This window comes from Pezoporus flaviventris, unplaced genomic scaffold (assembly GCF_033815535.1).
Source record: "Pezoporus flaviventris isolate CSIRO_AGI_PZ_B2104156 unplaced genomic scaffold, CSIRO_AGI_Pfla_v1 ptg000097l, whole genome shotgun sequence".
NCBI classification, from domain to species: domain Eukaryota; kingdom Metazoa; phylum Chordata; class Aves; order Psittaciformes; family Psittacidae; genus Pezoporus; species Pezoporus flaviventris.
In genome coordinates, this window is record NW_026892645.1 from 1,815,277 (window position 1) to 1,842,676 (window position 27,400).

General features: G+C 41.1%; 1 protein-coding gene across 3 annotated transcripts; it reads left to right on the top strand.

Annotated features, from left to right (window-relative positions):
* The first annotated feature begins 364 nt into the window (after nucleotides 1–364).
* CAMSAP1 (calmodulin regulated spectrin associated protein 1) lies at nucleotides 365–26,262 on the top strand. 3 transcript variants are annotated; one of them, XM_061476842.1, is made up of 19 exons: nucleotides 365–424; nucleotides 1,208–1,370; nucleotides 9,727–9,989; nucleotides 10,176–10,337; nucleotides 11,154–11,234; nucleotides 12,206–12,238; nucleotides 15,576–15,717; nucleotides 16,225–16,364; nucleotides 16,462–16,558; nucleotides 16,949–17,126; nucleotides 17,463–17,557; nucleotides 18,267–18,351; nucleotides 18,678–21,114; nucleotides 22,372–22,508; nucleotides 22,599–22,807; nucleotides 22,894–22,996; nucleotides 23,346–23,461; nucleotides 23,679–23,797; nucleotides 24,103–26,262. In XM_061476842.1, the coding sequence occupies exons 2-19, from the start codon at nucleotides 1,208–1,210 to the stop codon at nucleotides 24,403–24,405; spliced, it is 4,863 nt and encodes a 1,620-aa protein (XP_061332826.1). In that variant the 5' UTR covers nucleotides 365–424; the 3' UTR covers nucleotides 24,406–26,262. The 3 variants fall into 3 exon arrangements, with proteins under 3 accessions (XP_061332826.1, XP_061332824.1, XP_061332825.1); XM_061476840.1 differs by lacking the exon at nucleotides 365–424 and adding an exon at nucleotides 619–730; XM_061476841.1 differs by lacking the exons at nucleotides 365–424; nucleotides 12,206–12,238 and adding an exon at nucleotides 619–730.
* The last annotated feature ends 1,138 nt before the right edge of the window (nucleotides 26,263–27,400 follow it).

The following is a 27,400-nucleotide window of genomic DNA, read 5'->3' on the forward strand; positions in this document are numbered from 1 at the left end:
AGCGATGGCCGCGGGCGGCCGAGCCCCGCGCCTGCGTAGTGCTGACACACACGGGCGCGCGCGCGCGGGAGCGGGGCCCCGCCTTCCCTGTCCGCCGGGCGCGCGCAGGGCTGAGGAGGAGGAGGAGGGGGGAGAGGGAGAAGGGGAGCGCGCGCCAGGCGGGCGCATGCGCGCGCGCGGTCCCGAGCGGCGGCGGCGGCGGCGGCGGCGGCGGCAGCAGCCCCGGCCCGGCGGCTCCGTCCCTCCTCCTCCTCCTCCCTCTCCCTCTCCTTCCCTCCCTCCTGCACCGGCTCCGGTCCCGTCCCCGTCCCGCCGAGCCTCCCCCCCTCGCCCCTCGGCGCGCTGCCGGGGCGCCGCGGCGGTACCCCCGCCCCTCCCTGGTGCCCCCCCCGCCGCGGGGATGAGGCAGCGGTAGCGCGGCAAGGTGAGGCGGCGGGGCCTGTAGGCCGCGGCGGGGGGGGGGGGGGGTCAGCGGCGGCGGGGGTCGGCGGCTCCCGTGCTCGGAGCCGGCTCCCGGCGCCGGGTGGGCTGCGCCCCTCTCCCTCCTCCTTCTCCTCCCTCTCCTCCTCCTCCTCCCGGGTGGGGGCGGGGATGCGGGCTGGGCCGCGGCGGGGAGGGGGAAGCCGCCGGCCCCCTGCCCTCCTCCGGCGGGGCGAGCGGCGCGGGGATGGGGGTGCGGGCGAGGAACCTCTGCTGCTTCGGCCGGCCGAGGCGAGGGAAGGAGCCCCAGGTGCTGCCCCGGGCCTGTCGCGGCCCCGGGGGGCGGGCGGGGGCCGCGGTACCTGCCCGCATTGTTCGGCGGCGGGGGGCGGCGGAGCGGGGCCTGCGGGTGGGGGGGCGGCAGCGCCCCGGCCTGTCTTTATTGCAGCGGTCGGGCAGGTGATGGGGCCGCTCCTTTCTTCTTTCGCTAGGTCGTAGCCTTGGCTGAGGGCTTCGCTGTGCGCAAATCCCTGCCTTCCGCAGGCAAGGATGCTCGCTCCGGGCTCGGATGTCTTTTGATTTCCGAGTGGATTTAAAATCGCTAAATAAGCCCTTTCGGTGCATACCCCTGAAGGATGTCGGGCCTGTGGTGTTTATCCCACCGTATTGTGCCTGCCATAACGTGTGCCCGCGATCCCATTCAGCCAGCTCCTCTCCTGTGGGGTTTCGGAAATGCGGTGAGAGAAATGGCTCGTGTAAAAGTCCACTGTCTTTTGTTTTGTTTTAGATGGTGGATGTTGATGTTCGTGTGGGTGGAGATAGTACCAGAAGAAAAATGGATGCCCTGGCAGATAGTGCACTTGAGATTGTCCCTTTGGAGCTCTATGATTCAGCCAGAGCAAAAATAGCTGCTAATCTACAATGGATCTGTGCTAAAGCCTACGGAATAGGTAAGATCGCGTCTGTCAGAAAGTCCTTCTTGGTTTTGTTCTTGTTTATTCTGTCCCCCCTGCCATTCCAGAAGTAATTAAATTGGGCTTAAATCACCTTTGTTTTAAATAACAATAATACGACGGTTAGTTCTTTGTAACACTGTGTGTTTCCTGTCATCTTCGACAGGAATAATGGCACTATGTGAGATGCCCTGAATCAGCAAACATAATGGTGAATGCTCGCAGATTGCCCTTGTGAAGAGTTCAAACCTCAATTTAGCCAAATAGGCTCTCTTCCACAGGGCTGTATGTTGCTGCTTGCAGGCCCCAAGCCCCTCCGAACTGTGAAAGCTTTAGTGTGCTTCCTTGGCTAGTCATGTTGGCCAGTGGATGCTAGGACCTTGACACCCTTGGTGTGCTCAGTTAGGACTTTTGGTTTTGGTCAGATTGTGGTTTTGGTTTCAAAATGAGCTAAAAATAAATATTTATGATCAGCAATGTTCTTTCATGTAAAAGAAATGTTGGATGAGCAGGTACAGTTTATGTTGTGTGACATTAAACAGCAAGGTGTAGGTGATAGATTTCATCTTTCCCTTCTGTTGTCGTAAGCCTTTACAGTCAAACCTGGAAAAATAAGATTCTTGGAGTTCCATTAGTACAGTATTTTCCTGGCATCTACCAAAATCTGCGGTTTTGTTTTGCACTATATCTGTCTGCCTATTCTGGATTATTGTTACTAGATGCTTCTTGAGTTTAAGTAGCTTCATTATGAAGAAATAAGATGGAATACTAATGGGTTTTGTTTATCCAGCAGAAAATGTATAATAAAAACGTGCAGAATCTTGTTTTGGAAAATGAGGTAGCCCTGTTAATCTAAGTCTAATTCGCCAAACTCATAATATGCTTAATGGCTTAGCACTAGCTTACTTTGCAACAAGGCTAAAGCAGCCCATTCTTGCAGTGAAACATTAAGCCTTGGTGGAATATTTTTCTAAATTCTTCTATTTTTTAATATTTCCATCACTGTCAGTGTTCTCTTCATGTTGGTTGTGGAGAAAGCAGAAAATCATGGGGTTATAATGTTTAGTGTTAGCAAAGGTGTTTCATTACAAGCAACAAGAGACCAAAAAAACCACCAAACATTTATGAGATTGCATTTAAAAAATGTGGGAATTTTGTGAGGGTGCTAGTAAAACACTGATAACTTAAAAAACTTAGCAGGCATTTCCTCATGTAAATATTTTTTAGCGACTGGAATTGTTTGTAACGTTTCCTGAAGACTTTTTTAGTGATCAGAGATAAAATGGATATTCAAGCCATGGAGACACACTATTTATGTTATGACTTTGTTTTGAAAGAAAGCTAATCCTAAACTAGAATAGACTGGCATGGACCCTGTGCTGCAGAGAAAGCTTCATGGCCTTGTGTTTCTTGGGGCTGTCTTCTGGGGCTCCAGAACTCAAGATTGTGGCCTTACCTATTGGACCAGTTAACAGCAAGTCTGCTTAGGCACTTGAACGTTACTTCTGGAATAGCATTGCAAAATACGTAGACATTTATAAGCCTCTTTAATTCATAAAGAAATGGGTTTAAAAAGGTTTTGTATGTGGTTATAATTTTGCCTAATATTTGAACTTAATACTTGTCATCTCTTAGGGTTATGTTTTTGTTTTAACGTACTGGATGTTGCTCAGTGAGTCTTGGGCAGCTACCAAGCAATTCAGTTGGATGGAAAAAGTATGCTTCTTTGTTTATAATCTTAAAACAGTCTCATGTTCTGGAGTAGTTCTTATCTGATAGGGTTTCCATAACTGCTTTCAAATGGCTGAGTAAAGAGTGTTTGTCTGAAATGTTAGATTTGGAATCAGAGTGTATGAATTGACATAATTTTGAGCCCGAATCTTTCAAATGCTGGTGCATATCCTGGATTTCACTTCCATTTCCATCTGCGTAAGGCTAAACTCATGGTGAAGTGTGGGAATAGTCAAAAACAGGAATTGGATTCTAGTGTAGACTGTTACTAGAAGTCATTCGTCGCTGCAGGTTTTACCTGAAACTGTTATTTCTGTTTACATGAAAGGATATTTGAATTCTCCACATCTAAGCTGGCACTTAACCAGGAAAATTCTTTATCCTTTCTTTGTTTTCTCAAGGACAAATTACTGAGAGCATGCATGACAAGTAATTCGGAGTTGAAGCCCTGGTTTGGGCTGTACTTCATTTGGTGATGCATTCCTCCTTTTTTCCCCTTCTGGCCATGAAAAGAGAAAATGTTGGTAGCCAAACAACTGAGCACAGCTACCTTCTCTTTTCAACACAAATCATGCTAGTGAGGCAACCCTTCTTCTTGCATAGGATTTGGGCTGGATGCTTTGTTTCTGGAAGCCCATAGCTCCTTCTGTATGTGATGGATGCCTGGTTGTTACAGATGGACTTCAGAGGGAGGTCTTAACAACTGTTTGTCTGAATTCCAGAGGACAGCAGGGAAGGATGCTGTGAGGAAGCTGTTTCCCCAGTCAGTGTCATCCATCTCCCCAGATAAATGTGGGAGTACATGGATCTGGAAACCTTCTATGCTCTTGAAAGATTATAAAGTTCATTTAGCTGAGACAATAGTTTGAGGGAATAGAGTTTAATTAGAACAGAATGATCTTTTTCATCAGCAAACCTTGATTAGAACCAAACATGCACTTTAAGGAATTCTGCAGCAGTGTGAAAATACAATTCATTACGTTTAAGTGACCAAGGAGCAAGGGTGCCACTGAGCTTGTGGAACTTCAGTTCACAGGAGGTGAGTGTGGGAGGCTTGGAGAGGCTTGGCAAGCTGTCCGTGGGAGAGAGCACTCTTTCACAGTATGTGGAATGAACCAGATTGCCAAGTGGTAACAGGACCATGCGCTGCGCAGAGCTGAGCTGGGGGGAACAGACCTGGTCCTTCGGTGCCGCTGTCCCCTTTGGGCTCTGAGTAGCAGCAGTCAGGGTGAACAAAACCAGTGTGTTTTCATTTGGTACAACATGGAAAAATAGTTAATGGCAATGAGAAGATTGATCTCTCAGCAGATTTAGTTAGTACAGCATTAATTTATGCATGGAAATCATTTCCCATCATCATGGTTATAATATTAAAATTTAGATATGGAAGGAGTATATGGGAGTTTTTAAGTGTTGCAGCTTGCTGGGAGCAAGTGGGCTGTTTGCTACCCTTTCAATAACAAATGTTGCTTCTTTAAATCTGTCTAAAATTCGGATTCTTCAAAATGGACTTGGTGGGGTTTACTTACTTATTACACCAAGGAGCTTTACATTGTTTCCAGACTTAATGCTAACATTAGCCCAAGATCTTTAGCAAGACACAGGCAGGAGAGCCAAGGACTAATGTAATACATTATAGGAGAAATGCAAGTTGTGGCTTTTTTTGGTCTTTGAAATACTTAATACTTACCTGTTAAGGAAGGTTTTACAGTACTATAATAGCTACCCACATTTACTGGTTGGTAGAGGGTGAGCATGTTTCCTGGGCTAAATTGCTTAAATTCCTGGGATCCCTGCTTCTTCAGGTCTATGGTAAAAATACATTTAAGCAAGCTGTTACAATTTGCAGATGTTTGACAGTTAAACATTAGTTTCTTTAATAATGCCGTTTCATGGGCACTGAACATTACTTGTGTGAAGTTTACAGGGGTGAAGAATTCCAGAATTGTTACTCTGTCTCTTCTACTTCATCCAGGTTTGTGGCTCTATGCTTGATCAAAAGATATGGTAATGAGAGTGCGGTCACTCTCATCAGCGGTGTACAAAGTCTTTAGCATGGTTTTCCTGCCTGCTGTATGTAAATGTTCACGTGTAGTGTTATAGCAGTATAGTACAGTTCTGCAATGAGAGCCAACATAGAATGGTTTTAGTATAATGCAGATGGTCTTAGTTGCTGAGAATATGGAGCTTCTGCTCATGATCTGCAGCTAGAGGACATGCATGCAGTACTAAATAATTCTGTGAGCAGATACTGATACTAATGAAATCCTGCTCAGAATTTGAATAAGCTCCGTTCTGTTTACCAGGATGCTTTGGCTCTCTTTCCATGTGAAACCAGTTCTTCGTGCTTCTGGAGGTAAAATAAGATCTGGGGTGTATCCACTTCTCCAATTCAAGGGATAAGTCAAATTTGTTCCGATTGCTGTGTTTTTCTTTATCAAATAATAATCAGGTAGTTGTCTTTGAACAGGTTTGTGTCAGTGAGATTATACCCTAAAGGGAGGAGAGGAGGATTTGGCAATAATTGTGTGTGATGGTTACAAGTGAAGTTGTTTTTGTAATCCTCTAAACTCAGTTGTACACAATGATTTATACTTGAGACTGACCTCATTTGGAGAGACTAGGACTCATCGATATGACAGCAGACCAAAAGAATCGCTTCCTGAGGAATTATGGTGCCTTAGTTTTGAGTCCTCATCTCATAAAAGTAGCTGGTAGAGATGTCTCTCCAGTGGGGCACGAACACATGGGAGTTTATGCTGCTAAAATTTGGAAAAACTATGTTATTACTTTGCTTTTCTAAGTGTGGGAAACAGCAAAAATGAGCATTTTGCTCTATAAGAAGCTGACTGGATGCAACTGGGTAATGAAATTTACATAAAGTCCATGTGTGAAAGAGATCCGGTCAGCTCTGACACGGAGCGTAGCAGGGTGAATTCTTCAACAGAAACTTAGGCAAACTGAATTAATGACCAGTGCCTTCATAGATCTGATTATCAGGTATAAACCCACTGGTAGTTCTTAAGCTTTATGTCTTTTAAGCCCCTCGGTTTGTCTAAAACTGGCAGCTGTAAAGCTTGTGTTGAAGTTGATGCAAACGTTTTTCCTGGGATAATAACTTGGAAAGCACATAAGGAAAAACAGGAGGTGTTTGCAAGCTTTTTGATAAGATGGAATGGTAACATAAAAGACCTTTTTATATGGTTTCATTGGTTTTGGTTTGCTGTTAAACTGCTTCAGCAGAAATGTGTGTAGCTACAGCTTGGAAGTTAATTGCTCAGAATTTGTTTTTTTATTGTTGATTCTTTTCAAATTCCAAAGCATAAATGTATATTCCATTAATGAATGGAATTTTTCTAACCTGTAAGTTCAGTTATAGGTCATGAAAGCAAGGTGGTGAAAAAGATGCTTATAGAAACCGGGGCTTGGAAAGACAGGGACATTGTCCTCAAGAAGAGCATTGACACATTCTGTAGTGAGGCAAGCAAAAAGCCTATGACACGGTTGGAGTTCGGCTGATCCATAAAAACCAGGCAGGAAAGCTCTTCATAATGCTGGTGACCGCTTGTGTGTCCGTAACGGGTTGTTGAAACGAGCAGTGGGTAGTGTGAGTATGTCCAGTAGGAAGTAAATTGGAATATTACTTATATAAAGTTAATATGTGAATGTGTTTTATATACCTTAAATTTTCTGTGGGCCTTTAGTCAGGGCATCATGTTAGTTATGAAACTGTTCCTTTCTGTCTCACACAGGCAAATTTAGCAGGCGGAAGTGTTGAGTACACTAAGGTAGAATGTAAAACTGGGCAAGTGTTCACAGTGAAATAAGTTGCTATTATGGGAGGATTAATGTTTATGGAGAACTTCTTATGGTAGTATTCAAATTATCCTGGTACTAGAAGTTATCCTCACCCACCTTTAATCCTGGTCAGTCTAAATCCATTCAGTCTTCAAGCCATTATGTGGAGGTCAGAAACATGGAGTTAGAGATTTCTTTAGTATAGAAGATCTCAAGATCTATCGGCTGGACACTCAGACTAAAGACCAGCAGCCAAGATACAAGATGTATTATTTATTTAAAAAAAAATATATGGATTTCTGTGACATGGAACCTCATCATTAAAACCTAGATCCATTTATTGCTAGAAAAGGCTTTTAAGATCATTAAAATATTGCTAGTTTAAATGCAAATTCATGTTTGAGGTCTTACTGCCCCTGTCACACAGGAAGCTGAGCTTCATCTTCCAATAGCCTCGTCTGTTTCAATAGCGTGTGTAAAGAGCCCGATCCGATAGATTATATCCTCGGGGGTATGTTAGTGTTGGAGAGAAAGCTTTTTGTAGTTACAGTCTATCAAATCATCAGTGTACCTCGTGGAAGAGGGACCCGAAGGAAATGCAGAGTGAGGTGTCTGCTGGTGCAGTGGGCTTTGGGGACAGCGCACGCATTGGTGGAGCTTCAGGGTTCTTTGTCCAGCGTTGCAGTGCAGTTTCAGACAGTCACCTCGCTTACCCTGCTCAGCAGGGGTCTGTGGAGCTGGTGGAGGGCAGATGTTCCCACTAAACCCTCATCCGAGTACTTCAGATTCCAGACATTTTGAGCTTGCGTTTTTCTTTTTGTCTTAAAAAAAGCCTTTAAAACTTGGAGTGGTGCTAATGCTCTTGCCAGAAGTGTACTACTTCATGGATATTTCATGAGCTGCTATCCTATTATTCCCTTTCACAAATCATTTTAGTCAAAAGCAATGTATCTTTGACTGTTAAAGGTTCAGCTGCTTGTAAGGAAGCTGAAATGGTGAATTCTGTGAGCTGCTTTATGTTTTGATTTTTGGATGTTCCCTCAGTCTTCAGAAATGGAAGCTCTAGTTCTCCTGGAAATGACAATGACCATTAAATGGAATTAGCTTTCAACAGCCTTTGATTTTAGGTCAGGTTGAGTAATGTTAAGAAGATTAAAAATATTTGAATTTATTCTCCATTTTACTAAAAATGGACACCCACATTCACAAATGCTACTTCTGTGGTGCCACTGGGGTTTTATTGTGTGTCTTCCAACCATCTTTGGCATATGGTGTGTGTATCGCAGCAGTCGGTGTCACACAAAGGAAAAATAGTGATCTTAGTTTTAAAGAGCTTCAAAGAGCTTACCATTTTGAAAAGCAGTGGTGGTGGCACTGTATGTCTGAGTGGCAGTCAGAGCTGTTACACCAACGCTGGTTTATTGTGTGTTTCCATCTAAGCTGTATTCTGGCTTGTGTAACTGGTAACGTTCTGTCTCAGTTTCTCTTCTTCATGAGCATTAAGTGCTCTGCACTACACAAATCCTGTGTGGCTCGTTTTGCAGTTCAAAGAGAGGCTATGGGTGGGAGGGTTTTTTTGAATGGGGAGATTTAATTATTCTGCAAATGAGCTGAATGAAAGGTAAACAGGCTGCCAAATTAATAATTCTTTTAACTGGGGATGTACATATTTAAATGAACGGTTGAAGTGACTTCAGGGGAAGATCTTCAGAGTGACTGGATAGCAGAAGATAGAATCTGGTGTTTGGAAATGATGAGATGTTGGGCTGCTGTTAAAACAACACACTTGAGGCTAGAAAGTGTTCTTCCTGGAGTTGAAGACACTCATTATTACTGCCAGGCTATTATAAAGATCAATAGCTTCTAGTCTGATTACTGAGGATGAGTAGAAGCATTTATTTTGGGCTATATCTATTTTTAACTTGGTTTATGTCTTTTCAATAATACCAAGAAACTATTGCTCACAACAGCATTTCTTTTACCTTCAGCTGTTGTGATCAGTTGACATTTGCCATGTGCTGTAGTGTCACAACCTTTAATGTTAGCAGCACATCAGCTAACAATGTATGGATTCAGACTGTCTTGGACGTGTTTAGAGTGATCAGAATATTAGTTGGTGGTGGTGCCTCTCTTTCTTGCCAGCTGTGAAGCTGTGCTGATGAGCAGCCAAAGTGTAAGTCTTTGTGAGGGTTGGAAACTGGTGGAGAAGAAGTTTAGAACCAAGAAATGGGTGGCTTAGTTTTCTTTGCCCGGTTGAGAATTGGTGGCCGAGCCTTGCAGTTGTTTAACTGCTGCGCATAGATGCGTTGGGATATTGCTTGAAGTAGCTGTACATTTTGCTTTGGCAAGGTATAAACGCCTCTCTGATACACAGCATTTTAGTCTGTGAGTTAAGTAAATGATTTATAATTCCACATAACAATTAAAATACTCTGCACTCGTCAGCAGAAGTGATAGTGTATCATGCTGAGTAAGCTGGGTCTTATTCTAGGAGACCATGAGAGGTGTGTAGAGGAACTTGTGTCCATGTTGAAGTGCTTGCTTGAAAAGGACTCTAGTCTCTTGAGAAAGCAAACGGGCGATGTCTGGGATTTCTACTGAAGATGTGTATGTCAGGAGCCAATTCTATGTGCTTTACTTAATTAACGTTTAAGCACAAAGACCTGTTGAAAACCATTTGCAATATCAAATTCCAGACTTACCTATGTTTGGGTTTTTTTGTGCTTGTATTTTTTCTGTTCATACACTGCCTTTGAATGAAACTAAAAACATTCACTTCTGTTTATAGCTGGTGCCGTTTGTTGAAACATCTTTGTTGTTCCAGATAACGTCCCAGAGGAGCTGAAGGACCCGTTTTACATTGATCAATATGAGCAAGAACACATTAAACCACCCGTCATCAAGCTGCTGCTGTCCAGCGAGCTGTACTGCCGCGTCTGCAGCCTCATCCTGAAGGGCGATCAGGTGGCTGCTCTGCAGGGACACCAGTCGGTGATCCAGGCTCTGTCTCGGAAGGGGATTTACGTCATGGAGAGTGATGATACACCTGTGTCTGAATCTGATCTGGGCTGTGCACCAATCAAAATGGTTAGCTTAATTAAATCCACCTAATCATCTTCTTTTTATTTAACACTGTCTAAAATAGTTAATGGAACGAAGAGCTCTTCATTTCTAGGTCACTGACCTCAGGAATCTTTCATTTTAAATACAGTTAGAATATATAATATTTTTAAAGGATTTTCTTTTTAAATGCTCGTTGTTTTCTTCTTTTAGAGTTCTCATATGGCAATGATTGATGCTCTGATGATGGCCTATACTGTAGAAATGATCAGCATTGAAAAGGTGGTCGCTAGTGTCAAGCGTTTCTCTACATTCAGTGCCTCAAAAGAACTGCCCTATGATTTGGAGGATGCAATGGTTTTCTGGATTAACAAGGTAAATTTACTTTGAGAAATGTGTCTCTTTCTTCTTGTTACTTCTGAGATTTCTAGAAAGGTTCTGCTGACTGTCTTCCCTCCATCTGCCTTACCTGGGGAGTTTTATCACCCTTTCCAATTCAGGTGAAGAGGGCTGCCTTAATTACTGCATTGTTACTCATTACCTCAAGTCCAGTGGTAGCTGGGTATAATATTCCACCGATACAGATTATTAGTGGTACTTGATTCCCTTAATGCTGCAACATATTCTGATTTCATCTTCAGGCTTGGCTTGCCAAGGTTTCTGTAAGCACTGAGAATCAGACTAGCGGGGAAAGGCAGTTTCTTTTTCTTAGGGATGCTGTAATAAAGCTGGTAAATTTTTCAAGGCAAATTTTGAAACATAGAAGATAATTAAGAACTAAATTAGGAATATGAAGAAATTGGGTTCTTTATTTTTAGACAAGCTGCTATGAGGTTTGGGATTTTTTTTTTTTAGGTGAAGCATTGTTTCATGTTAAATAACATGGTAGACTTAATTTTGACTAACTTGAATACATTTAACAGAAATACTGAAACTTTGCAAAGGGTAGAGGTTGTTACTGAAACCCTTTTGAGTGACAACAGTATGTCCCCTTTGCAAACCCAGGATTCCCTTGTGATTATAGCTACTGCTAATAAGTGAGTTGTTCTTGAAAACTGTTGTAACACATTATTCTTTGAACTTTTTATGTTTGTAGAATGAATTGACTATTGAGTAAGGGGAAGAAGAAGAAAACTTCTTGAAATGTGTTCAGATGTATTTTAATATCTTTGCTATTCGGTGCCCTTTTAGGTGAACCTTAAAATGAGAGAGATCACGGAGAAAGAGATTAAATTAAAACAGCAGCTAATGGAAAGTCCAGGACACCAAAAGGTAGCCCAAATTTGTCTTCAGTTGTGACTTTTGTTTTTTTTGATGGTTAGTGGATTTAAATATAAACATCTCAATAGTTTTTTTGTTAGAGAAACAGGAGGTGTCCAGTCCTCGATATTCCTCAGGTTTTGTGCATGCAGTTTGTTCTCTGTCTATCATCAGTGCCCTTCTTACTTCTCAAGCCCACTGGTATCTTCTGACTTTAAGTTTCAGTTGGACAAAACCAACTTGCTTCAACTTAAAATAACTTGTATCAACTTTACATGGGTAATAAATATGACTCAGCTTTCACAGCACAAAATATATATTATATATTTTGAAAGCTCTTGGGACATATTCATTTTGCATGGGTTAATTGTCTAATGTGTATTCAGAGGCTTATTCAAGTTCTATCTTGTAAGCATACTCTTGGCATTCAAATGTTATATGTGTTTGTAGTTTTTTCCACCCTTTTCCCTAGAAATTATATCACAATGCACTAACATTGCAAAGTAAGAACACTTTCATTTTTGGAGAATGTAAACCAGATGTTTCTCAAATATACTGTGCAATAACTGAGCTCCGTGATTTAATGAAGCCTTAAAAAAGGCTGCCGTGTTCTTCCCTCAAATTGGCATTGCTGTGTAGAGGGGATTAAAGTGTGACACATGAACAAGGCACAAGTGATTTAACTTTTGTGTCAGTGGCAAAGGTTTTTCGTGTGCTTTTTTATGTAAAATATTCTTCAACAATAAGGGACTAAAGAGCTGTTTCATTTACAAGTTGATGCACTCTGAGGATCCCTTGAACTATTTGATTCTATTGACTTTTGGGTCTCATTTTAATATTTTTAAATCTAAATTTCTAGGCTACAACCATTCTAAAATATGAAAGTGTTTATTGCTGAAGTGCATTTAAGTATTACTGCTTTTAACTTGCATTGCTGATGTTCCTTTCCTATTCCTACATTCCTTTCCTTGCTTCCTGAGCAGTCTCCTTCCAAATGGTATTGGAAATTAGTACCTGTAAGTGCACTACTTTTACACCAGTTGTCATCCACGAAATCATGGCTTTTTTAACTTTCTTCAGAGTGTTTGCTTCCATTACAATGCTTCGTAGATGGTCTTTGAAAAAACACCTGTAAGCTTTTGGATCATCAGGCTTCGTTTCCATAACATGATTTTTGCATACTGTACAGCATACAGCATAATCACTTCACTTCAAAATTGTTTGCACAGTGCAGGAGTGAGGGATATGGAGTAGCAACAAAAAGCTAGAAAATTAACAGCAGTTGAAATGGTTGCATTTACCATTGTTGTTGTAAGTAGGCAGTTGATCATAGCACTAAGGTGATATAAAAGCTGGTCAGTTTAAATGGTTATTTAGTCTTTGAATCCATAGTTCAGATACTCAGATCTTTGCAGTAGCTCATTAAATCAGGCTCTTGCACAGGTCTGTAAGGCTGTCGAAACCAGAACACTTGAGGTGGGGGTAGAAGATTTGACAAACCAGTTTGGATCCTTTACGATAGTTGCTGGAGTTGTTTGCTAAATAAATGCTGCTAATGGGAGGAGAAGAGGCCGTGTACAGATCAGAAGAAAATACTTATTTTCTTTATGGTGACGTGTGAAATGTCACCATAATTCCACCAGATATACAGAAAAAAAACAATCAAATTGTACTTCTGGTACAGAAGCCTGCTTCGTTTTGACTGAGTTTCTTGGTTTTATACCTACTTGTAGAGATTTGTTCCTTTGCTTTCCTTAGCCTCGCTACCCTTTCCCTGCACTTGGAGCTGGTGGTTTCATTTTCTCCCTGGGAAGATGAGAGCTGTTGTCTCTTTGTGAATTCCAAAGAGCAGTGTGCTTGGAAAAGGCAGGTGTGATCGGGCACAGTTTCTGCTCAGTCCCACTCCTCTGCCTTTTACTCCTTTATTTGCTTGAACCAAATGTATGGACTGCAGTAAAAACCTGAAATATCTGAAATAAAGGAATTGCAAGTGGAGATCTGCAGGCTAAGAAAACCTGTCTTCCAGCCTCCTTTAATGACCTGTGTGTAGTGAAGTGTTGACCTAGTGCTTATCACTTATATTCTAGTGTGCTGAAAGGCCACATCTGTATTAGAGGCAGATACTTGATAGCCTTTTGAGGAGGCTGAGCAGGTTTATGTTTTGTTCAGAGACAACTGGGTGAGAGCAGAAGAAGCCACAGGAATGGAAATGACTTGCAAGGGTGTCATTGACCAAGTTGGTGGTAAAGGAAGGAGTAAATAGAGGTTATCTCACTGCTAGTCCACTACCACTGAGGTTATACTGGTTTACTGACAGGTTTAGCAGTGTCCATAGTAGCTGTCAGACTGCGTCACTTCCATAGTTTTTCTTTTGTGATCTATTTATTTTTTAAATATAAAGTTGTCTCTATTTCAGCAGCCCCCACTTCTGCACTTTAATGCATACACATAGCATACATTGTATGTGTGGGTGGAGGGGAGGGAGCAAACCACAGAACTCAGCTTAGAATACAAGAAAGAATTCAGAATTTTCAGTGTGAAGGACTGCATGATTAAGAGACAAATAACTGAGAGAGAAATAAGGAATTAATATAAGTCCATACAAAAACTCTGATGATAAATTCATGCTTTTTTCACCAAAGCTAAAATAAACAAGGAATTCTAGTTCTCGGTATTGCCTGTGGTTAGTTTAAATTCCATTTAAGCCTATTGGAAAGGAACTATTTTTATCTACTTTAAACACAGGAGGAATTAAAGTTCTGAAGTTTGTTTTTAATATGCTTCCTTCATCTAAGCGCATAAGTGCTGAACCTTTTAAGCTAACCAATTCACCTTAGTGTGCATACTTATTTTATCAGCCTTAATGACCACATTTCCAGTGCATAATGGATGTTGCTAATGCAGTTGATTTGTTTCTTGTTTGAATAACCACCGTCGTGTGTCTCACCATTTCTTTTTGCGTAAGCCCGATCTGATGCATGCCCTATCGCACTGCATGCTGGAACCAGTGGAATATGCTCGTGTGGTACAGTATGATTCACATTCCATTACATATTTGTGGAGTGCTTCAGGCTGGGGAAAAAAAAAGTAGCTTGCACCTGGTAAAAGGACAGGAAAATAGCATTAACATATAGAGGTAGCTTTTAGGGTTACTTGCCTTTGCCAGGGAAGCTTGACATAACATCTTTATAGTTGTGCAAAATAAATTGACTGCTGCTTAATGCTCTGAGTGTGACTTTGCCTTTGAACAGATTTTTTTCTCAGCCTGTGCTATCCTACATTGACACATATGAGTATGTGTGTGTTTGTGTAGAGCTTTCCCAGGTTGTCCTGGGAAGTCTATGATCCCATTGATAAAATCCAGCTTGCCTCTGACAGCTAAATACATTCTGTATATCAGCACATTAGTCAAGATATTTTGTTAAATGCTAAGTGATATTAATGCACTAATGTGTAAAAGGAGTCTTTTCCCAACTCTGTAAGGTATTTCTGCTAGCCTCTGTAGTCTGTAGTTCTTTTGCTTGGCCACCTGCTTTGCTGCTTGAGCTTAGACACAGCCTTCCAGCCTAGCCAGCATGTGGGTGCTTAGTGAACATCAACACTAAAACTCTTCTTGCGCAAATTGCCAGAAGCAATGCCAAGATTTGTTCTTTAGTTGACTGGCCTTAGCTGTTCTTCAGCTATGCTCCAAATTCTGTGAGGGCTGGGGGACGGTTTGCACAAGCGTTTGATTCCAATCTGTAGTGAAATCAAGGAGAGTTTTGCTGTTGATTTAAAGGCTCTACTTGCTCCCCTTGCTCTTTGGAAAAGGCCGTGTTCTTTTCTTTTGCACGATATTCATATTATGTGCTGGCTTGCCAGACATACCATGTTCTGAATATCTCTGAGAGAACTTTGCTGTCTGTGGACTGACAAGTCTGTGGATGTAGGTAATGTATGAGAAATCATTAGCCCGCCTGAATTATCTTTTGCTGTGTTTTTGTTTTGTTTTTCCCGAGCTTTAAGTGTTTTCATGTAGTTATCGGTGTCTCTTTCTTTGGATCTGCTGCATTCATGCATCTCTGTGGAAGGATTTTGACTTAAATTGCTTGCAATAAGTTACAGTGTGTGAATGAAGCTAGGAATCCAGCAGCATGGATTGCTGCCAGATGCAAGAGAGTGATGAAAAGGGAAGCACCGTATTCTGCAGAATTGGCTTCCATTGAGGGAAAAGTAAGCTTGTAAATTGCCTTTGACTTAAAGCAGAATGCTATAAAGGATCCACCGTAAAGAGTTTTCAATGCCTAATTCCTTTTTTTTCATGCTGCTTTTCTGTTTGTTAGCATCACATGATCACTTGTTTTCTTTTGGTAGGTGCGTTACCGGAGAGACCATCTTTCAAGCAGGCAACTCCCTTACTTCCCTTTGCTTGAAGATTTGATGAAGGATGGTAGTGATGGTGCTGCTCTTCTGGCTGTCATACACTATTATTGTCCAGAGCAAATGAAACTGGATGGTAAGTAATAAAGGTTTAAATAGATAGATAAATATTCTTTAATCTTTGAAAGGTGAACTAGAAATACATTATGAAGTGAAAATACAGTGCATCTAATAAGTAGTGGAATACAGCAAGTTAAGAGTTGAGTCACACGGAACCTGCCTCAGTGTATTTTAAGATGTAACCTCCAATTTTGTTTTTTTACTTACTGCATTTAGAAGGCTCTGCTCTGTATATTACAAGCTACAAAATAATCCTTTAACATATCTAGGTGATATGCCTTTCTTTGTTCAACTAAGCTTGGTTTCAGTAGACCATAAAAAAGGAGTACCTGTCCACTACGGTGTTAGCTGATCATCCTCATGTTCTTCTGTAGGAGTACATAATTTGACATTATAAAATCTAGATTTTAAAATACTTTCTCCACTCTTCAGCAATTGTCGCTCTTCAGCCTTGCAAACATGAGTTTCTTTGCTAAAAAAACATCGTAGTGTTGTAACTTACTCACCTTTTTCACCTTTCTAGATATTTGTTTGAAGGAGGTAACATCAATTGCAGACAGCCTCTATAATATTCAACTTTTGAGAGAATTCTCAAATGAATATCTAAACAAATGCTTTTACCTCACATTGGAGGACATGTTATATGCTCCTTTGGTTTTAAAGGTAAGAAACATAATGAAGGATACTTTTTAAACTAAAATGTAGGTAAATCACAAGGGGTTTGTTACTGAGGTGTGTTTTTTCTTTGTTTCTGTTTTAGCCTAACGTCATGGTATTCATTGCGGAACTCTTCTGGTGGTTTGAGAATGTCAAGCCAGACTTTGTACAACCAAGAGATATTCAGGAAATAAAAGATGGTAAGTTTTTAACTCCTTATGGATGTTAGCATGTTATTTAAAAGGTACTTGCATTACAGTGGAACTGTTGCACAGCGGTGTTTCCTTTGGAGTTTTGTTTCTGCTTGCTGGGGATCTTCAGAAGCAGTAAAAACAGAAGGAAAGTTAGTTCTAGATCCGCTTGAGTTGTGACTCTTTGAATGTGGTAGATAAGTTTTTCCCTAAGCCCGCTATTACTTGTAGCTTTCTTTCCATTAACTTCACCATAAGATACATCAGGTAAAGAGTAGTGCCTAAAGTTTCATTTTAGAATTGTCATAGAATTTTCATTCTCATGTGTAAAGGTTCTATTCTGTTTTGCTCTTTTGATGACCGGTATGAGTTGTGTTAATGTTGTATATATATGCACAGTTAAAGCAGTGTTGCAGCAGAAGAGCAGTCGTCCGCCTGTTCCCATTTCCAATGCAACCAAGCGCAGTTTCATGGCCAGCCCTGCTAGTGCGAGTCCAGCGGAGTTGCAGCCTGCAGCTCAGGCAGGCTCTGAAGCTTGCAGCAGATACTACCTGCACCCTGAGGAGCCTGACTATCTGTAAGTCTGGTTTCATGTTCTTTAGACTAATCTTCAACTTATGCTTCCATTTGGATGACCTATAATTTCTGCTGCTAAATATTCACTACAGACTGAGTGAATCTGAGTTGTGTGCAGTGAGTCTCTAAAATATTCTCAAGTTCAGAGCAGCACTTTGTGCTGTTTTGATCTTTGTTTGGCAAATGCCAATAAGCCCCATCAGTTAATGTCACCATTGCGTGACAGAAGAAGTCAGTCTAACTTCTGCTTTGAAAAAGGCTGTTAAAACATGAAAACTGTTCAAGCAGCTCATCTTTACTAGCCATATAAGTAGTAATGAAAATTTCCTTTTCTTAGTGGCAAAGGAGGAAGCCCTGCTTTTAGCCCTTCCCATCCACTGCTCCCTCTGAGACAAAAGCAGCAAAAATCTTTACAGGGAGAAGACAGCCCTGGTAAGTCTACCTTGAATTTGCATTTCAACCAGCAATGACCATCAGTGTCAATAGAGTAATGAATAAAAATGATGTAAGTTAATATATTTGAATGAGCTAAAGTGGAAATAAACTGCAGTCAGCCAGGTGGTAAGGATGTTGAGTTTGAGTAAATCATCTTTGTTTGCATTAAAAGGTATTCTCAAACAAGTGAGCTTATTTCTCAGAATCTCAAGTGCAAGAAATTAACACTAATAATGTAAACTCTGTGAAAAGAAAGGAGAAATCCCCTTTCCAAGTCTTAGGAAACACAGTTGTCATCCAGAATGACAATTCACTCTAGGAATCGATATGTTTTCACTAAACGTTTTGTATTACTGAAAACCTAGGTCCTGTACTTATCCAGGGATGCTCAGCTAAGGTACCAACCAAACACTCCAACTTCTTAAGCTCTAACAACAGGCAGTGAGGACTTTTTAAAGGTCGGGGGCATGACAGAGAAGACAAATTGAACGGTTTGGGCTTTGAAAACCCAGAAGTCAAATGTGTGGATGTCATTACTTTTCCCTAGATTTTTTTCAGGCTTTGTCTTTGGTTATTATTTCAGCAAATCTGTTTGCTGCTGCCATCTCTTGGTGAAAGGATTTATTATGTTTGCTCTTAAATAAAGTAAAAGTGCTTGTTTAAAGACCATTTCTAAACTGTTAACAATTTAAAATATGTATTTCAGGTCATCGACATCGTTCTAATTCTTTGACCCGTGTTGATGGGCAGCCACGAGGTTCAATTCTTGCATGGCCAGATAGGAAACCCAGGTAACAGGCGTATTTAAGTGTTCCAGTACTGCCTAATGAAAGGATACTGTGACAGCCACTGTAACAATGTGGTATCACTTCCTTAGAACTGCCCTGAGAGTCACTTTAGTTTTCTATAAATGTACATTTTCAGAGATGAGTGGTCTTAAGCTTGCAATTGAAAAGACTTTAAACATAGATCTTAAGTTGCTATTTAGTATTGCTGGTCGCTTTTGATAAAGGATGCAAAGAAGCAAAAATTGTCACTGTTTTCATCAAACTCCTTAATTGAACAAATTATAACTTTTTGTGCTTAAGCGTCAGTAGAATGTTCTTATCTTTTCTAGGCCTCTGTCTCAGCCAACGCCATTTGCTCTTCATCATTCTGCCAGTACTGATGTGGACCCTGGGTCTGGTGATAGCATTAGTCTGGCTAGATCAATCAGCAAAGACAGCCTTGCTTCAAACATCGTTAACGTAACTCCAAAAAATCAGCCCCATCCTCCGTCCGTGAAGACTAATGGGAAGAGCTTGCTGAACAATGTTGAAATCGAGGATGAGGATGAAGAGCTTATTGCAATAATCAGATCTGAAGAGAGGCCAAACCGTGCTGATGTGGAATTGCAGAATGCATCAGCCAGGGTGCCCAGCATAGTTACATCTGCATGGTCTCCAAAAACAAATAGTGAGACTTCAGAAAGCAAACCAGACAGTTTTTACTTGGAGCCTCTAATGCCTGCTGTTCTAAAACCAGCAAAGGAAAAACAGATCATCAACAAAGAGGATGAATGTGGGGAAGGGAAACAAAGGAGTTTTACAACAAAAAGATTAAATGAAGGACACTTGTCTTTGATCCGCAAGAAAACAAATAGCAGTCATGGTGAGCATGACCTCAACAGGACTTTTACTCCAATTTCTAGTTCTGATTTCACTCCAGTTGCAGACCCTACAACTGCAGATTCAGTGGCACTGGTGGAGGGAGGTTTAGAAGCTTCCAGACCTTTGGCTAGTAGCAGTCTAGATCCTTCTCCTCAGGAACTATCCACTGGAGGATTTTTTCTTCATGCTGCTAAATCTGATGATGACATAGCAAGTAAAGTCAATGTCAGTTATGTGAAAAGTCTCAATTCGCATGTTGCAGATACTACATGGACTATGGTGAGACAGGATTCTGATTCAGATCTCTTAGACATAGAAGATGCTGACCAGGATTTGGTAGTCATAGATGACCATCCTATAGTTGCTAAATACATTGGTGAGGAAGAATCTGCAAAACTGCAAGAAGATATGAAGGTCAAAGAACATGAAGACAAGGATGATGCCAGTGGACGTTCCAGCCCGTGCTTGAGTACAATATCTCAAGTTAGCAGTGTGTCCATGACTAGTGGGAGTGTCCGAATGACCAACTTTGCTGAACGGAAGCTTCAGAGGCTTAATAGCTATGAAACAAAGTCCAGCACAAGTAGTTCACAGAAGACCACACCAGATGGATCAGAAAGCTGCCCAGCACCACTGACCACATGGAAACAAAAGCGAGAACAAAGCCCCAACAGGCAAAATAAAGATAATGTTAATCTTCTAGCTTCTGAATTGGTGCAGCTTCATATGCAGTTGGAAGAGAAAAGAAGGGCAATAGAAGCTCAGAAGAAGAAGATGGAAGCCTTATCAGCAAGGCAGCGACTAAAATTAGGCAAGGCAGCTTTCCTGCATGTCGTTAAAAAAGGGAAATCTCCTGATGTTCCCCAACCTCTTAAACCAGAACATTTTGCAAAGGAATATTCTCGGCACAATGGTGAAGACTTAGATGAAGTTTCTTTGGGTTCCAAATCTGAGGAGTTCCTTGTGAAAGAGGACGAGAGAGAAGAAATGCTCAACGATTCTCCTGAAGTGACAAAAGTAAAAATTCAAGAAAGCCTCGCTTTTGCTGAGCAACATAAAGCAAAAGACTCTGCTGCTATACATGACTTGGAGAAAAGCAATATTATTTCTGTTGCCCTCCTGGAAGACAACGTTACTGAAGTGGATATAAATGAATGTGATCTTTCTATTGAGAAACTGAATGAAACTATCAGTACACTTCAGCAGGCTATATTGAAGATTTCTCAGCAACAGGAACTGCTTATGAAATCTCCCACAGTGCCAACACCGGGAACCAGAAGTAACTCTCAGGACCAAAAAGTAAAACCATCAATTCACTTTGTTGAGCCCCTCTCTCCAACTGGAATGAACAGTCTTCGTAAACCCCCTCGGTTTGGCCAAGGAAGGAGCCCTCGGTCAGGGAGACCATCTGATTTGAAAGTCAGTAAAGACAGACAGCAAAATTCCACCCGTGTTAAAACCCCAACACAAAGCCTAGACACCCTACCGCATTTAAGACCGTTTCCATCCAATAGCTTGTTAAAGACACCAACAGAAATCGGCTTGGAAAGTAGCCCTGATCACGGGAGTGGTTCTCAAGAGAAGTGTTTCTTTGATACCTATAGACTTCATGATGAGAGCAATCAAAGGGCACTTGCTCTCTCCACCTCCAAAGATGCAAATATTATTTCTGAAATGAGCAAGGAGGTGAATAACAGCTTCAAGGAAACAGGGTTGAATTCTTCTGATGGCTCAGGAAAAGAAAATGTCCCAGTGGACGAGCCACTGAGGAGCAAGGCTAATCTCATTGAAGTAGACTTGTCCGACTTAAAAGCTCCAGATGAAGGAGAACTTGAAAACCCGGATAGCTCTACAGATATGATTAGTGAAGGTGATCAGAAGTCTGGTGTGGGTTTTTTCTTCAAGGTAAATATGTCACCTTTCTATATTTGCTTATTGTTACACATTTGCCCAGCATTAGAAGTGGTTTAGTCCACTTCAGTCTTTTGATGGAACACAGTACATTTTGGTTGCAATATTTAGGATTTAAAGAACTGCACTGGGAAGGAACTGCTTGTGGAGAAAAAAGGGTTTGACTTAACGTATGAAATCTGTGTTAACTTTACTAGGAACAAGGATTAACCTTGCTTTTCTTCTTTCCCATAGATTTTTCTGAGATAGAGTACAAAAGAATCACAGAATGCAAGGGCAGAATTTACTGCTGTGAACCTGTGTCAGCTGAAAGAAAGAGTTCTGACAGAATACAGGGATCTAGGAAAACCTGCTGGAGTCTGAACTGGGTTTTTGGCATTTGCACCCAGATTTTAAGCAGCCTAATATTCAAGGGCTCCAGCAGAGAATTTAATTGTATGGCTGTAGATGCAAGTGAAAAATAAGATGCTTTAGTGCACTGTTGGAAGAAATGATTCTTTTCCATACAACTTTTGGTTTTGTCTTATAATGGTAGTGTACAGGGCTCACAATGAAAATATATTTGAGTAATTTTTCTCATTTCACACATTAACTGGCTTGGGGAAAGGCTTGTTGTTAAGCTGATGGGTTCTGGGGACAGTGCTATTTCTTCTTGTTGGGTTGGGTATATTTCAGGTAGTGTGCATTCTCCTTCTGTTGAAGTTCAGAACTGCTGACAGAACATTTGATATCTTAATGTATGCTTAGCAGTGATTATTGTAAATACCTTAAATGTGCTGACATGGTGATACTTTTTTAATTTCTCCTTCAAGAAAGTCAAGCTGGGATGTCTCAGTCCTCTTGAATTTCTTGTTTTATACAGTGTGATTATATACTGACTGACTCAGAGGTTATCATTATGCTGGGGTGGTTTGTACCATCCATCCTGGCCCACGTGGTAGTTGCATTGTAATTTGCAGTTCTTGAAGTTTTTGTGGTGATGAAGCATGCTTCAAAGCAGGTCAGAGGAAGGTGACACTCTTCTTTTTGTCCTCACAGACTTAAGGGAACAGTGAAATTGTCTCTTAAATTATTCTTGAGCCACAACAGTTCAATACAGTTCTGATTTACAGTCAGCAATTACCAGAATGTAAAGGTTTCCCAAAGTAACAGCTTATGCTTTCCTAAAATCTTCCTGGTATCGTCAGCAATGCTGTGATGTCCAGCTTAGGATATTCTCTTCTGTTCTTTAAAATGCTCTGAATTTTACAGGATGAACAGAAAGCAGAAGATGAGCTCGCGAAGAAACGTGCAGCGTTCCTCTTGAAGCAGCAGCGCAAGGCTGAGGAGGCTCGGATTCGGAAACAGCAGTTGGAGGCTGAAGTTGAACAGAAAAGAGATGAAGCTCGGTAATGACATCTGGAAAGGAGTACTTCTTTTTATCTTTAAGAGGAGGAGAGGTGTTATATGTTGAATGTAACACTGTGTTTGCTATTTAGTCGCAAAGCTGAGGAGGACCGAATACGGAAGGAAGAGGAGAAAGCCCGAAGAGAACTTATCAAGCAAGAATATCTAAGGAAAAAACAGCAGCAAATTTTGGAGGAGCAAGGGCTTAGCAAGCCCAAATCCAAGCCCAAAAAACCCAGGCCCAAGTCAGTCCATCGTGAAGAATCTTACAGTGATTCAGGGACAAAGTGTTCTTCCACACGTAAGAGTTGTGCTTTGTTTGCTCTCATGGGGTCCGCAAACCCGCGTTAACAAAATGTATTTCACACCTTCTCTTTTATTTTGTAGCTGACAACCTGAGCAGTGCTCAGTCTGGTTCCAGCCTGTCGTTGGCCTCCGCAGCAACAACTGAACCTGAAAGCGTGCACTCCGGTGGGACACCGTCTCAGAGGTAGAAGACTAAGCTTAACTTTAGTATTTTTTCAATAGCGTTGGGATTCGGTGGTGTTGGCTTCAGCTTGCTGCCATAGAGGCCCAGTAGTAAGTGGTGAATTCAGCTCTGTTTTATGTGGCTGCCAACTCCCATGTTCTGTACAAACTTGCTCTATTGTTTTGTTTTCTCCCAGTGGAAGAATAGAATTTCACTTTGATGACTGAGCAGGGGGAATCTGGCTCTCTGGGGAGGAGAAGGGATATATAGCCTGTTCCATTCAGAGCCAGCCACTGGTGAATTCTTTTAAGAGGGTTCGTTTTTCAAACCAAAATCATGTCCTATAACTTTTTATATTCCATCCCCCCAGAGTTGAATCAATGGAGTCCTTACCAATACTGAGCAGAAACCCCAGCAGGAACACAGAAAGAGACTGGGAGAATGCTTCAACTGCATCTTCTATTGCTTCGGTGGCAGAATACACAGGTGACTGCTTCGGTTTGAGCATTTGTGATGAACAGCAGGCCTTAAAAAGCTGGGATGTATTTGATGTGACACATTTATTTTTGAGAAGTTGAGGTGTATTTTGTTCTGTTTAATATCTCTAAGATATTGTGGAGGATTTTCTGTTTTTCACTTTGAATGAAAATCTTAATGCTCGTAAATGTAAAGAAAATAATTTTTACTTCTTTATCTTCCTTAGGTCCAAAATTATTTAAGGAACCCAGCAGCAAATCAAACAAACATATTATTCACAATGCAATCTCTCATTGTTGTCTTGCTGGAAAAGTGAATGAACCACATAAGAATTCAATATTAGAGGTACAATACAATGTTATTAATGCACTCAACAAGATGTATCTGTAATGCTTATTTCATAACCCCGCTGAAATGCTGTAGCAAATACCATTTCCTAAAAGGTACCTGCATTGAGGGTCCTTTATTTCTCTTAACTGTATGGACTTGTGCAAAGCATAATCCTGCATTGAGTTGAACTCATAAGCTTATAAAAGGACTGAAAGGCATAGTTATAACATTATTCAGCTATATGTGAAAACTTAAAGCTTGATATGTTCACGGTGAAAACTCCTGTATTAATCTATGTATGTGTTTGGTTTTTAATGCAGGAACTAGAAAAATGTGATGCCAACCACTACATCATTTTGTTCCGTGATGCTGGCTGCCAGTTCAGAGCACTTTATTGCTACTATCCTGACACTGAAGAAATCTACAAGCTGACTGGAACAGGGCCAAAGAGCATCACCAAGAAAATGATTGACAAACTTTATAAGTACAGTTCGGACAGAAAACAGTTTAACGTGATTCCAGCCAAAACCATGTCTGTCAGTGTGGATGCTCTTACTATTCATAACCACTTGTGGCAAGCCAAGCGACCTGCAGTGCCAAAGAAGACTCAGACTCGTAAATGACACTGAGTTCTTGGGGGGAGGATTGCTGAATGGGATGGCATCGAAAGAAGACATGTTTACCATTTTCCTCCAGTTTGGTATGAAATGTGCAGAACCATAGACATTTTTTAAGACGCTTCTAAACAGAAACCGTGGATGCAAGTTACGAAGAATGAAGGAACATTGCCAGTGTTTTTTATGAATAATAAATAAATCTGCTGTTACACCCAATGCTAACTACTGTGGCTTTCAACTGATGAGGGACTGTGCATGTAGCAAGATCTTTAACAAGTGGATTTCCTTTTACTTGAAGCTTTCCATCGGTACAAATTGGGAATAATTTAGTTCCGTTTCCTCTCCACCTCATTCCCTCCTTTCTCCTGTCACTCTTAAAGTTGGCGAGCGCTGAACTTCAGTAGGATTGAACAGATCTTGGGTGAAGTGCTTTGGGTTTGGTTTGGTTTTTTAAACAGTCTTTAGGGAAACCTTCCTTTGGGACTTTTTTGAGGAACTGTTTAATACATCAACTTGTTGTACTGTTATCTACTGCCAACGTTAAGTCCAGCTCAGATTTCTGAACAAAGCCCCCAACTTGTGCTGCTCAGAACAGAGTTTACTCGCAGTATCTCTTTAGGATAAGCATTGCAAGGATTGCAAAAGCCAGTCTTTTATAAAAAAACCCAAGTTGTTCACAAATGTAAAGATCTCTGGAATACAATCGTGAAGAGGCATACTACAGGTGCTACTAGCTGCAACATGCCTGACTGAAACTCAAGGCGAGCTGAACAGAGCACAGTCATTACTGATTTCAGTTTCAGGTAGTGTCCTAAAGATTTGTTTGCTTTAATAAAGATGGAATCTGGTAGGTATAGAGCATTTCCACTCTGAGCACGCTACTCCTGTACGATGGTGCACTTAATGATCACAGATTTTAATGTTTTTATTACGTCATGAAATGTAATTCTACTTTCTTTGTCCTGTCTTTATTCTGAATGAGCAGCATGCTCGAAGATGAAGAGTGTGTTATGTTTTTTATTTTGGGTGAGATATTAATATATATTGATTTGTTTTTCTCATTTAAAAGCAATTTTTAAACAGAGACATTTGCATTTGTTTCAGAAGCCCAAATAAGTCGAATGGCTTTGGATTTCTTTTCATGTTGAAATATTAAACCTTGAGTTATAACCTTAAAAGTCGTTGTGTTTCAGCAGATTAAATTTTCGTCTGTGGTACCGGGGTGTATTTGCAGTTCAGTTCCGTTCTTTTAATACTCCCATTTCTCATTTGTGGCCCCAGCCAGACTTCAGAGTAGGTTTCTGTAGCCATTACCTAAGTTAATCTGCTAACATACGCCTGCGCCATCCGGTTTGACTCGACTACCTGAGGGTCATGTAGGCTTGTGACTTCGGTTTGCACATGTTTACTTTTATTTGAAGTGTTACTTGAATCCGTATCTCTTCAGTGCAAAAGGCACTACACCATCCTAGAGGTGAACTGAGCTCTACAAGACGTTATTAAGCTCTGAGAATAATGGAAGATATAGAGAGTTATGTACATAAGGGGAAAATAGGGTACGTAATAAAGTGCTGACTAGATAGAGCAAAGTGAAGGTCTTCCATTGCGGTCTCTCCATTTTACTTTTCCCCTTCCAGTACTCCTTGACTAGGCTGCTGCAACTTTGTAAATTATGTTAGATAGTTTGCTGCTTGTAAATAATTAAAGGCTTTATGGTTTCTAAAGTGCTAAGTATTAAACACAGTCATGAGTGTAGCTTTTGTTACCATGCTTTCCATGCTTGTGCTTTATTTCTCACTGTTTGATATTATATACCATATTTATTTTATGAAACACTGAAATTTAATAAAAACCATTAACTGATTTCCTTTTTATTTCATGTGTACTTTTGTTGTTGTGACACCTCATCCCCTCAAAGAACTAATGCGCTTTAAAGATGTGCTGCTCTGTGTTCGGTTGTGCTTCACCTGTAAGCAGCTGTAATAACTTCATGACAAGAGCTTCATTCTCCTGACCCTGATTGCAGCGTGCAACAACTTGGCCAAAAGGCTTTCAGACAACTGGAAAGTGATTTGACAGTCTCAGTGAGGATTTATGTCATCACTTCAGACTCTCAGATCTGGCTGGTGGGTTTTCTTTGATCTGTGGAGTCAGTGACAGAGGTTTGGAAGCATTAAGAGAATTTCTTTTGTTGGGCGCTTCGGTATTAGCTTGCTTGTGATTTGTAAAGACAAGTTGCCTCTAGAATCTGGAAGTGAGCCGGTTGTTGAAGCGTCATAATGCATCCGAGTTGCATAGAAGTGAAATTTATATTCTCGAGGCTATAGACTTTTTTAGGGCAGGAATAATTTTCTGGGACTGTACAATAATCTTCTGCAGTCAGCTAATCCCTGTGTGTAGATTGAAAAAAGAATGAATCAGTGATCCCAGTGCTTTTTACTGTATTTCATTCAGGCTGAGATCTCGCTGCCTGTAGAAAGGACTGGAAGAGAAGGCGTCCTCCTGGATGTCATTGTGCTGGATCAGGTCCTGATTTTTCCTGCTGCAGTGTGGCTTTGTTTAATACTGGAAGCACTAGGATGTGACATCCATTTGGACAGGGAGAGGAGCTCATCGGTAGGCAGGGTATAGTCCCAGGTGCCAAGCTGAGGATCGTAGAGGAAGTAAAGGAGTAAGTCACCTTCTAAGAGAGAAAATTCTCTGGAAAATGAATAATCTTAAATTTTAATTATCAAAAAAAAAAGCATTAATCTCAAATACCTTGGCAAGGAATATGGTCTGTAAATTTAGCCTGGAAACAGGAAGAGACAGCTGCTTGTAAGAAGATAACGTAGAATTTGTGGGTGAGTGTGCAGGGGAATGTGGGGAAACCTGTAGATGTGTGTAGGCAAAGGCAGTGTTTTGGAGCAGGGAGAACTCATTTTCTCACATAGGTTTTGTATAATCTAAATGTCAACCTCAGTGTGTTCACTGCCTGCTGTCAGCCCAGGGTAAAATGTGG

Coding starts and splice junctions, on each gene's coding strand:
- CAMSAP1 (XM_061476840.1), top strand. CDS start 668: ATGGGGGTGCGGGCGAGGAACCTCTGCTGCTTCGGCCGGCCGAGGCGA. Junction 9,990..10,175: donor GCTGTGCACCAATCAAAATG/GTTAGCTTAATT, acceptor TTCTTCTTTTAG/AGTTCTCATATGGCAATGAT. Junction 12,239..15,575: donor GGTATTGGAAATTAGTACCT/GTAAGTGCACTA, acceptor TTCTTTTGGTAG/GTGCGTTACCGGAGAGACCA.